The 12,934-nt window shown below is 38.9% G+C and overlaps 1 protein-coding gene across 10 annotated transcripts in view; it reads right to left on the bottom strand.

Moving 5' to 3' along the window:
* The window catches only part of LOC128253226 (protein amalgam), a 508,116-nt gene that overhangs the window by 355,295 nt on the left and 139,887 nt on the right, over window positions 1–12,934 (bottom strand). For 3 of the 10 annotated variants that reach the window (XM_052981482.1, XM_052981479.1, XM_052981481.1), the window contains exons 1-2: window positions 11,092–11,212; window positions 8,499–8,812 (exon numbers count right to left, since the gene is read on the bottom strand). In XM_052981482.1, the coding sequence (XP_052837442.1) occupies window positions 8,499–8,604 (106 nt within the window). In that variant the 5' untranslated portion in view covers window positions 8,605–8,812; window positions 11,092–11,212. The other 7 variants (XM_052981473.1, XM_052981474.1, XM_052981475.1 and 4 more) reach the window with 6 other exon arrangements.

The raw sequence follows: 12,934 nt of genomic DNA, 5'->3' as shown, positions 1-12,934 counted from the left end.
TGCGGTTAGAAAAAAATTTCATTTAATGATCACTAAGAGGGCTGGGGCAGACCCTAATCAAGCCTATGTGATTGTTGATAAAAAAGGCCACGATGAAAGTGGCAACAAGAAAAAACGCCTCGTTATCGATTTTAGGAAACTAAATATAAAAACGATTGACGATAAATACCCTATCTTTAGTATTTCTACTATACCGGCAAATGTGGGAAAGGCCCAGTATTTTACAACATTGGACCTTAAATCAGGTTTTCAGCAAACAGGAAAACCGCCTTCACTGTTAATAACGGAAAATATGAGTTCTGTAGGTTACCTTTTGGACTCAAGAATGCACCCAGAATTTTCCAAAGGGCAATCGACGATTTTCTACGGGAACAAATATCAAAGACATGCTTTTTGTACGTCGATGATGTCATCATCTTCTCTAAAGTTAAAGAAGATCATATTAGGGACATAAACTGGGTTCTTAAAAGCTTTCATGTAAGCATGGCATGAGGGTATCTCAGGAAAAGTCTAAGTTCTTCAAAAGGAGCGTAGAGTACTTGGGATTCATTGCGTCATGGGCAGGACTAACAACGTCCCCAGACAAAGTAAAGGCAATCGAAGCCTTCCAAGCACCTACTTCACTTTATAGCCTAAGATCATTTTTAGGTCTCTGCAGCTATTATAGATGTTTTATAAAAGGCTTTGCCACAATCGCAAGACCCCTAACGGAGATTTTAAAAGGCGAAAATGGTAAAGTCAGCGCAAATCAATCAAGAAAAATCAAAATGGAGTTATCACCCAAACAACTATAATCATTTGAAAATTAAACAAATTCTAGCGTCAGAAGACGTGGTTCTAGCATACCCCGATTTTAGCAAACCTTTTGACCTAACAACGGACGCTTCCGCGAACGGCTTAGGGACTGTGTTGTCACAGGAAAATCGTCCAATAACCTGGATCTCCAGAACAATCAGGGTCAACGAAATGCATTTCAACCTCTGACGTATGCAGTATCCGAAAAAAATACGAATGCCCTTATAAAACGGTGAAAATCTTTTATTGACGACCATAACGCAAACATTTTCTATAAACCAGGCAAACAAAATGTTGTAGCCGATGCCCTCTCACGACAAAACGCGAATCCGTATCCGATATCGCTACCATTCATAGTGAAGATTCACCCACGAACACTATAGAGTCAATAGATAAACCAGTAAATTGTTTCCGTAATCAGATAATCATTGAAGAAGCAGACTTCCCATCTACGAGAACCTTTATTCTATTTAAAGAAAAAACCCGACATATTATTCGATTTTCCGACCGGCAAAATCTTCTAGCAACACTATTAGACATAGTAAAAGCAGATGTCGTTAATGCCATTCATTGCGAACTGCTAATTCTTGCTTTTATTCAGCATAAACTAACCGAGGCATTTCCCTCGACGACATTTAAACATTGCAAATTTCTAGTAACAGATATTCCTGACCAATCAGAACAAAAGCAAATAGTAACTTTAGAACATAATAGAGCCCATCGAGCAGCTTAAGAAAACGTTAAAAAGATTCTGAGAGACTATTTTTCCCAAAAATGCTTCGGTTAGCAACGCAGGTAACACTTAATTGTAAAATTTGCTCTATGGCAAAGTACAGCCTTCACCCTACAAGGCAAACAGTCGGCCAAACGCCGATACCATGTTATCCAGGATAAATTCTCCATATAGACATATTTTCAACAGATGGAAAACTCTTTTTCACATGTGTTAATAAATTTTCTAAGATTGCTATTGTACATCCGATCGCATCCAGAGCTCCCAATTTTAAATATTGCGAATTTTTTTCCAAACACGCAAACAATTTACTGTGACAAAGAAAGATCATTAAACTCCGAGATATAAGTCAATATTATTAAATAATTTCAACATTAACATTGCAAATGCACCCCCCTTTCACCTCGAACGGACAGGTCGAAAGATTCCACTGCATCCTTGCTGAAATAGAGCGTTGCCTAAAAATCTTACTAGCCACAACTAAATACAATAGAACTATCCACTCAGTGACTAATAAAACGCATACAGAAATAATACACTCTAGATTTTCAGAGTTCGAAACCGAGATTAGTACAAAAATTCAACAGGCCCAGAAAAAAAGCTTAGACCAAATAAAGAAAAACAGGACTTACAAAAGTTATCAGGTCGGAGAAAAGGTTTTCTTGAAATCAAATAAACGCCTGGGGAATAAACTATCTCCCCTTTGCTCAGAGGGAGTAATTGAAGCAAACTTTGGGACGACAAGGGAGGGTGGTTCTTAAAAATAAATGAACATTCACATTCGGACTATATACCGTTAATAAATGGAAACGTCACAATCTGGGAGGAATTTGGGTATCTCGGACACTGCACTAATATTACTTCATAAGAACTTTACGCACTCGGAACAAAGACTACAATTGACGCTTTAACACAGGACCACGTAAGACGAATTTTGACTGTGGACGTCGGACGGATATATTCTTTAAAGTTCATCATAGGAATGCTCGAAGGATTAACATATTAGGATCAGCCCTAAAAGCAATTGCAGGTAACCCAGACTTCCTTGACTGGGAACAGGTAAAATTTAAACAGAATTAATTAATTGAATCACAGACTAATCAGGTAGAAACAAATTCTAGAGTACAAACTAGACGAAATAGACAAAAGCAAATGTTTCGAAATAATCTTGGCCAAAAATAGAATTATAATAAATGATCTGAAAAATTTAATATTCTCAATAACATTGCCAAAAGGAAATTTAATAAACCCAGCAATTCTGGATGAAATTGATATCAAAGAAATTAATCACGGAAGGCTCACAAAATTTAGCATTACCGATCTTTAGAAGTATCCCAGATAAAGGCATTTCAAAATAATGATGTAATACACTTCCTCATAAAATACCCCAAACCTAATTTAGTATTTAAGAAATTCTTCTATTTACCCACTACAACATAGTAATAGGATTCCAAACTTTAGGGAGGACAACATAGTCGTTTGCCATCCACCAGTGTGACGCTGTTATTGGAACGTTTTGCAGAAAATCTGATTCCTCGACATGTGCCCCAGAATTTGTTTCCGGAGCCGTCGCCAAGTGCAGCACCATTCCAGGCCACCTCAATCCAATAACAACAATCGACAGTGGAATACTAATTATTAACGATGCTGCTGCGAAACTTCAACACGACGACAACCCTAAAAACCTTCCTAGGGGCACATATCTGGTAACCTTCGACGACTACGTTATGGTAAACAAGACCCTCTTTAAAAACCACTATGGCAAACTGAAGAAGAAACCTGCAGTATCGATGGTGACCCACGTTAATATCACGGGCCACAAAGAACAACTGAGCCTGCCTTTCCTTCACGACTTAAGGCGTAAAAATCTGCAACACATCGAGCGTCTTAAAAAAGAAATTCTAACGAAGCCACTCTTAACTAGCGGTATTACTTTAGTGATCATTCTTGTGTGCCTCTTCGTCACCTATCAACTCCATCGACGTTGCGTTCGTAGCCGCCAGAGCAATTTGACAGCTGTACTAAAATCTACGCTGAAAAAGTCCCAGGACAGCCTTAAATTAAAGAAGGAAGGAGTTAGCATGGAACCCAAAGGTGTTGCAAGACCGGATGCAGTTCGCCAAATCAGCGGTCTATAAGAATGAAATACAAAACCCGAGTCGCTGAGTGGTAGGGGAATGCACCGGGCACGAGGCGCTGAGTCAGCGGTCCCACGCTAGTCCTGCTGATCAAGGCGGAAAAGTAATGCAGCGGGCTATGCAGCGGACGCGAAGTACAAGGTCAGCACTCTGCCCATAGCGCTGCCGTCAATTCTGCTCGTCGCTGCCGACGTATGGCCTTCTGACCGGCTTTCTTGGTGAACATTTAAGTTAGCATTAATTAGTTCTTAACAGACTCGAAAGGAATCCAAACAGATTTCCGGATAAAATAAATAACAATAAACGGGAGTGATTCCAATAAAAAAAAGATTATAAATTCTAACGATATATAGTCTTGTCTTTACTTGTATGCAGTTCATGTAGACTTAAGTAACATTTTATCCTGGTGCCATGTTATTAGGTATTAATACTGTTCACTGTGTTATGTTCGACCATAAGAAAAGCTTTAATCACCACGTCAATACCGTAACAATGCTAAGAGCCTACTAGCATTCATCAAACACTGGGCCATGGAATTTGAAAATCCGTACCCCACAATGTTCGTTTATGTTTCCCCAGTTCCCCCAGCACCTCTGTAATGCTTAAAATGTGATAAAATCGTTCCAGCAACAGTTTCTCCGATTTTCATTGCCCGGCTTACAATGGGAGAGAGGACGCAAGTCCAAAGGAATGGTGGATTTTTTATGGCGTGATCTTCCTTCACAAGCTCCATCTGGCGGTGTTAACTAATCGCATTTTAAAACCTCCATTGGAATGTTTCTTGCAGGCCGACTCGCCGACTCCTTCCATTAGCACTACTAGTGTGCTGATCAAACTATTTTCGTTAAGATCCACTCCGAGTTCAATTATGAATTTTACCAACAATTATCTTTTAAATGCTCCTAGAGTCATCAAATTCTTGTCATTCTCAAATATTGAATCAACTTATGGTTTATTAATTATTATTGTTTTAAATTATTTAATTATTTTTAGCTCTTGTGTAAATTTTAAGTCCATTGAGCTTTCCATTGCTCGCGGGAAACACTTGACCCCCTAAGTAGATGTCACTGCATTGGCGTGTGCACACTTTGACAAAAATGTCACTAGAAAACAGTCGTTTAAAAGTTGGCCACATCTTCCGAGCTGCAGGGTCAACACTACTAGCTAAAAGTGAGCATTACCCCAGCATTCCAAATAAGTTAAAAATAACGGTTTTATTAAAAAAATCTTTTGTGTTCCAATAAATATGGTAACTGTCCACTTCTCTGGCTCAGTGTAGGTTAGGTTAAATAAGGTATGCCTGGGTTCCAACTGTTTTTGCCCTTTTTGATGCCATATAATCTCTGAGGTCAGTCCCTAAGCTCGTAACAGGTTTGTCTTCTCAAACCATCTGGTATCGTGAAAGATTGCTCAGTTTGATAGTTGGTATGGCCGCAAGGTTGGGCAAGGCATATCTACCAATTTAAAGAAATTTTTTATGGAAAGAAATATTAAATATTATATGGTTTCCTTCTCGTCTATCAGCTTGCAGTTATGGCAGAAGTCATGGTGTTGCAGTCTAAGCAGTGTCCCTTTAGTGAACCGATTAGGATGGATATGTCGTTCCTGGCGTTACATGTGGGACAAGTTAGCTTTATATTTTTGCAGGTGGTGATTGAGTGCCATCTGCTATCAGAAAGACTGGTTACGGTTTGTTTCAAGACCAGCCTACAAGCTGTGGCCTTCTCGGGAAGGATATCGGCGGTCGTCCCTTGTCTAGCCAGCTCGTGCGCTACGCAATTTTCTTCAATGACGCGTTGACCAGGCACCCAAGTGAAGTGGTTTCTGAGATGGTTGGCCATCTCGTTTAGAGATTTGCGGCACTCAGAGTAGGTTTCTGAGGTGGTTTTGAAGAAGTCAAGGGCCTTAAGTGATGCTTGACTATCTGAGAACAGGTGTTTGACGGGTTTTGAGGTATCATATGGTGTTTGGGGATTTGGAAAGAATCTTTCTAATTCGAGCCGCTTCGGTGGTGGACTCTTTTTTGCTGCAAAATTGAGCCCACTCTTTTCGTTTGGCCTGTCTTTTTTCTTTTTGTACACGCTAAGTATTAGTATGGTGGACCACCATGGAGGTTTATGGTTCAATTTTATTTTCCTACTAGGGCATGCTATTTTTAAAGCTTGATGTATCGATGGTCAGAGAGGGAGTGATCATCCCCGAACCTCTAGAGTACGATTCGGTCAATCAGGGACTCAGAGGATAGAGTGATATCCAAAACTTGCCTTCTGCTTCTGGTGATAAAGTTAGGGTCATTACCTCTGTTGCAGATAACAAGTTTGGTCTGTAAAATATAATCGAAAAGTAACTCACCCCTTTTGTTGGCGACTGTACTTCCCCATTGTATGTGGTGTGCACTTGCATCCCCTCCCAGGATGAGTACCTTGGAGAAGTTGACGCATACGCATTTTCATGAGCTAGGTAGAATGGTGTGGTGAGTGTTTTTACTCAGCTCGAGTTTGACCGTTGTGAGGTCGCCGTCACTGAATTGAGGCAGAAGATAAGCATTAAGGTGTGATTTGATAATAATACAAGTTCTAGGTTTGTCATTACCGCTGCTGGTGAAATATATATAAATAAGGGTTTTGAGGCCACAGAATTTATTGCCCACAATCCAAGGTTCTTGAATAAGGATTCCGACTATTGCTCCTATTTATAGGCGCTTTAGAAGGGCAGGTGTGGCTGCTTTACTTTGGTGAGGATAAATCTGAATACCCTTTAGCAGTCAGGATACTGTGCATGCGGCTGGTTAACCTCCACCTCCTCGGCAATGCCGTGCAATTTTCCTGTGTCCGCTTTGTTGTTCACCTGCTCTTACGATTCCTCTTCTGGTTCCATTTCCTCGTCTACGTTGTCGATCGCCAGCTTGTCCGTATCAAAGATACGGAGCTTTACCTAGTTAACAGTCTACTTCTAGTCTGCCAGAGGTTTTAGCATGTCGAGTTAAGCAATATGACTCACTCTTCTCTTTTCGGTTATAGCCACATTCAACCCGCTCTGGTCCTAGGTTTGGAAGGGATATCGGCGGCGTCGCAGACATCCAGGTTGGCTCCTGGGTACACATCACCAAATATCGCGATCGCAGCCTTGTAAACGGCTGCCGAATGCTCGTTCTCAGAGGCAATGAGTATGACTTTGCTTTGGTACCAGCCTGCGTCGGTACAGTCTGGTGGAGGTCCTGGATTGTTGTCCAGCAGTTTGAGGGACCCCATTGGTTTTTGGGTACCCGACTGCTCTCATCGTTTCGGATAACGACTCCGATGATCTTCCTGTTCTTTGCCCATTCGATGTGTTCCTGGATTTTGGTGAAATCCTCATTTGAGCTGGCATCCTCCTAAACTCCCTCGACCTTGTGCTCACCACGAGAACTGCCTTTAGCGGACATCCAGACGAGGACGGCTGATTAGCCGACCATGTGCTGGCGCAAGCCAAGTGCTGGCCGAGGTGCACGGTCTTATTCGATTGGCTGCTTGGTGAGCTAGCCTTGTCCGGTGTGGACGAGCTTAGTAAACTTATGGTGTTGGTTTCGCCTCCTGACATTTTGGTTTAATTTCCTCCTTATTAGATCCCACGAGCTGCGGAGAAGAGACAGGTCCGCCTGTGCAGAGATCCACTGAAGCCGGGTAAGGCTGGATTAGAGCAGACGGTCGGCACTTGTCTGTGCCCACCGTTCAGGACTGAATTGTTTGTTAACTCGGGCTCCCAGCCAGACTGCCTCTCGGCACGGTCCGAGGTGAGATGATTGTTGAGGAAAGAGGATGGTGGCCGGCAAGAGTGTAGGAGGGGATGTGTGTGAGATATATGTCTGAGGCGGCAGCACAAGCGCAACGTCGGTACTGCTACGCTTTTTTAGCTGTTACCAAAACATTGACTGACGCAACCAGGGACTGTAAACAAACTACTTGACAGATCGCGCACGATCTTCAATTTGTAATGCAGAACAGTGTTACCAACATAACAAACAAATCCAAAATCGGTTCAGCACAACCTTTGTAATTAATCCAGTCCCGGTACTTTTTTAACAGAAGGTTAGTCAAAATCTCAGTCTTTATTTCCGAAATGTCGACGTTCTTACGGACGGATTGACTCGGCTTTTGATCATGAACAGGAATATAATTTCCCACAAAGAAAATATTTCAAAGTATTAAACATGAAAGAACGCCACAGTCGAGTTCCCCGACTATTATATACGCGTTACTAAGCTAACCAATTAAAGAAAAATATTCCACCAGAAAATAATCGGTGGCAGATTAGCGGTAGAGCGCCGGCAGAGAACGGCACAAATAGTATAAAACCGCTGTCGGCACATTGACATCCAGTACTGACTAGTGTACTGGACCGTTGACGCCATAATATAAAAAAAATTGCAAATAGCTTTTGCAATGTTTAATTTTAAATTAATAACCGCTGTTCCTAATGCCGCTTTTCAAATATTGAGTGGTATAATTGCAAATAACTATAAAAATGTTTAATTTTGAAAAAAAAAAAATTTAACTGTAAAAACGTTTAATTTAAAAAAAAAAATTGTTTCGGTTGATATGAATGTAAACTTTTATTGCCACAATTTTTCCATATCTCAGTAATTTATGAGCGTTAGATTGGGCTTAACAATGTTTTGCAATAAATAGAATCAGCATGTTAAGTCCCAAATATCAAGCTTTATACTTTCCGAGATCTCGACGTTCAGACGGACGGACAGGCAGACAATACTAGATTTTATTTAATAAATTTTGAAATTATATTTAAGCTAAAATTCAAAGGTTTGTTTATTTTTAATATTGTAATATACTTACCATGTATATGAGGCATGGAGTGACTTTTAATTATGCTTATCGCCTCGATAAGAAACAAAACTATGCCAAAGAATATCGATCTATGTGGCAATTTTAAGAAAAACATCTCCGCTGTCTTCTTATATAATTTTAGGTTTCAATGGATCCAATAATATTCAGGTACAATACGTACAATTTTTACTGTAATGTTTGGGTAACTCTAAGCTACTTGGCTACTAAGTGATCCGAGCATTTTATCGCTTACGACGTCCACGCGAATTACTGCTGGCTTTCACTATTTGTAAATGCTGATGTTCTTGAGCTAAAAATAAATGCTGAAAACGTATATAAAAATTAGATTTCTTGTAAACACTCTATTTTTTGTAGTAAGTACCAGAAAGACTAAGTTAAGCAAATCAAAATTAAAGTAAAAATCAGCTTCCGTTCGAAGCCCAATCAATTGCGCCTTTTGCGTTCCCAGTGTCCGCCAAATTGCATCGGCAACCATAATTGAATTTGACAATGGGATGCGACAGTTAATCTAAATATAATTTGAAGTTCTAAAGTTCAAAAAGAACCGCGATCGGTTGAGAAATATTAGATAGTAACAAAAGTGTATTGTATTACTTGTGTTAATAATTTTATTAACAAAGGTTTAACATCATAAAATATTTGAAAGTAAAATTTATATATTTTTCACTGTTTTGAACACTGTTTTGTGTACAAGTTCGTCAATTAATCATTACAAGTGATGAATTTCTTTCCGGTGGTTCATAAATAAAAAGGGTGTGAACGGTACTGCAGGGGGCTTACACAAAAGTATTTTAAGACTACATTTGTTTATACCGATGTATGAACTGAAATTTGGGCCCAATATTATAAGACAGTAAATAAGCAGAAGGTGCTTTTTTGATTTTTAAACACGTGATGAGTAACAGAAAATGTTTCGTCTAAAAAATGAATAAGTCAGTATTGCTATAAATGCGAGAAGGAACGCTTTAGTCGACTGTTAGATACCCTTTACTAAGATAAAATGGTGTTGATACTGGATTTGCGCTGCTACTGTGTTGCTAAAGAGCCGTCTCTTGGATGTATTCGAGGACAGAGATTTGATCGCCGTCTGGCTGTCGATGTAGATTGAAATGTTTCACGATATGTCATCCAAGGATTGGTTCCATCGCTCGCCAGACTGCATAAGTACATAATAAATTTACATGATAAATATACATGAATTCCCCCGTGGGGCTCTCTTTGAAATTATTTTCTTAAACCGTACGTCTTACATAGTCCCAGTTTTATATTGGAAAGCAGTATTCACTTTCTTCTAGACCCCTACACAGCTCCGCTTATCGCAGGTTAGTTACGTGGCCCGTCGCTGTTAATTTAAGAAGACGCAGCTACGATATTCTAGCCGCGTTCTTATCTACCGTGTATCGATGAAAGGTGTCTACAGAATTAAGTTCAGTGTACGTCCTCTGTTGCCTGGGTAAGACTTTGGGCAACCTGGCACACGGGTCTCTGTACCATCTAAAGGTTGTTGAGGTAGGACTTGGTTTTCATTCACCATGCCAATGCTTCATAGGTTGGGACCGGTCTGACTATTGCCATGTTAACCAGTAAACAGTTAACGGTGGCAGTCCCCATCGCTTTTCAACTGTGCGCTTAGGCCTGTATTCTTTATTCTTTTTTCGAGTTTTTCTGACTTGTCCAACTGAGGGAGACCTTTACTTTTACTCCCAGCGTGTTACTAATTCAGTATGTGACTATTGTGCGAGAACCAATTTTGACTAATTATGTCTGTATTTACTCGCTCACGACAATTATTGAATGCTATTTCAATGTCAAGAAAAGCCGCCATTGCTCATTCCTTAGCCCGCGTAAGTCCTAAATCTCTGGCTTATATTGTTTCCGAGAAATTTTATGTTCTTGGTGACCTGGTTTGTTAGTCTGGTGTGTTTTGGCCGGCTCAAGGTCTGGGTTATTTATAAGGCCTATTTTTTTTATCGTTAATTGTTTTCTGGTTGTAATATGCTGACCGACGCAAAGTCTGGCGAATGCCTTGTGTCCACACAGTGGGCAGCAAGAGCCGTCTTTTAAAGTAAATTTAATAGTAAATACGGCCTAAGCTTCTTCAAAAGGGTTCTGGAGACAAGTGATAAGATTTACCACAATTCCAATAAACACAAAACTTTTTCGATTGTGAAATACCTCGATCGACACTAAATTCATTAACCAAAGCATATAGTATTCAGGACAAATTACATATCAAAGAACAAGAAAAGACTGAAACCATGTACAAATCTGTGATATATATACCAAAGTTTTCTGAACGCCTTAGTCTATCAAACGTTTTTACCATGGATTTGATTACAATAGCCAACAGACCAAAACCCAACAATAAACAATTTTTCAGTAACACAAAAAATAAAATATCGAAACTCGACAAAAAAACAAGTAATATATAAGATGCGCTGGTGATGGTGACGTAATGTGTAGCAAAGTATATGTTTGCACGACATGGCTAGATCGAGTCTGTTATTTATCCTGATTAAGAATATATTTACTTTATAGGGTCGTAAATGCTTCCTTTTACTTTTTACCAAATGCACTATACCCTTTTATACGAGTAACAGGTATTACTTAATGTGAAGACCAACAGCATCAACAGTATCGGCCCCTTTCCAGTTTTCACTTCCGAAAGATTCACACAGATTGGAATTTCCCACACCTGTTCCGTTTGCACTTACAAAATATTCTAAGCTACCTCTGTTCATTTTCAGTTTACTTCCGAAAAAATTCACTGAAACTTTTAACCAAGCAATTACCCGACGGTGACGGCGGAACTTATTTTAAGCAAATATGGTAAGATGGGTAAGGTATATATGATTATGTTTATACTTTTTTCATCGCCTTCGGGAACTCTGGTCCTTAACACTACTTGTGAAAGCTTCACAACACTGAATGATGAATGCCGATAATGCTAGTTCGTCGATATTTTGCGTTAAATTAGTGTAACATTAATGCCATTAGCTAAGAGACACCAGCAAGCCAAAATTAAATCAGCCCTAAGGCAGAAAAACTAAGACTAATATAAGCCTTTGTCAGTTGCCAGACAGCTGATTTTGTTTGGAAACAAAAGGGACCAATGAAAACTTCAGAACAAATTGGAAAAGGGAAGTTCGATTTTGTTAATGGAATATCCGTAAATGTTATCAAATTTACTTCCAAGTGAAAACTGGAAAAGGCCTGAATAGCAATAAAAAGAAACAAATAATTATAAATTAAAAGAGTGAACGAATTTATAAAAATGTAAAAAAATTGTAAAAAATCAACCAAATAACCCAATAACACAGTGACTGTAGGATATCTTAAAAAAGAAAGAGAAAGATTCTTGTTTATATCTTGTTTATACAACTCTCTATCGCGTCTGCCTCATACTCAAAAAAAATGTTGATATAAGTATTTTTAAAATAAAAAAAACACAATTTAGGTTTTCAAGTCGACATTTTGTTATTTTTAATTTTATTTTTTTAAAAGTGGTCAACCTAAAGCCGCATCTTTCTTAATGATTTTGATTTTTTTTCCGATCTCTAGACTCCCTTAAGACGGATGCCCACCTGCTCAGATCGTTGATTGAACGTGTTCGAACTAAATTTTTGGCTTAAAAGGCTTGATAAACCAAGTTTTTGAATAAATATATCGCCTTATATCACATGGAACTTTAACTCCGTAACGTCTGTAAGTGCCGCGGCACCTCATCTAGCTTTCCGCAGTATGGTTCACTTGGCTGACCAACGAGCAGATGTATGTCCTACTGAGCCGGCTTTTAAAAATCATCACCCTATGTGGACGATTTCTTTTGTGGCGCAAATTCACGCTTTCCAATTTTGGCTACAACTTGAGAAACCGTGCATATGGATGTTGTTATGTTATGTTATGCAAGGAGCATAGATGAGAATGCTAAGATGACTGCACATTTGCCGACAGCCAAGTCAAAAATAGCCTATCAATACCATTTTTTATTATATTTCTATTTTTAAACCCTTGCAGAGGGTATTATAATTTCAGTCAGAAGTTTGCAACGCAGTGATGGAGGCTCATTTTTCCAGGACTAATTCGTATTAATTAAATATAATTTTAATTTAATGCAAGTTTAGACAAAAAATCATTATTGAGCGAGCTTTATAGAAATCTAACATAATAGCTTACATTGTTAAGGTTTTAAATAAAAATAAATGATGAGTGACTCTTTATTTATGAAATTAAGATATTAAGATATTATTATTAAGATAGCTCCTACCTGGAGTTAGTGCTACTTTTTCGTAAAAAATTAACTAAATTTACTTTTTGAATCCCTTAAACTTCCGTAAAACTTCGAATTTCTCAATACCGGCCCAATTCTATTTTGTTTTGTCTGTTTAAGGTTGCCCACTTGGCTGATTTTCACTCTCATGCAT

The sequence above is a fragment of the Drosophila gunungcola genome (genome assembly GCF_025200985.1).
Source record: "Drosophila gunungcola strain Sukarami chromosome 2L unlocalized genomic scaffold, Dgunungcola_SK_2 000007F, whole genome shotgun sequence".
Lineage (NCBI taxonomy): Eukaryota > Metazoa > Arthropoda > Insecta > Diptera > Drosophilidae > Drosophila > Drosophila gunungcola.
This window is presented reverse-complemented; position numbering and strand designations above follow the sequence as displayed.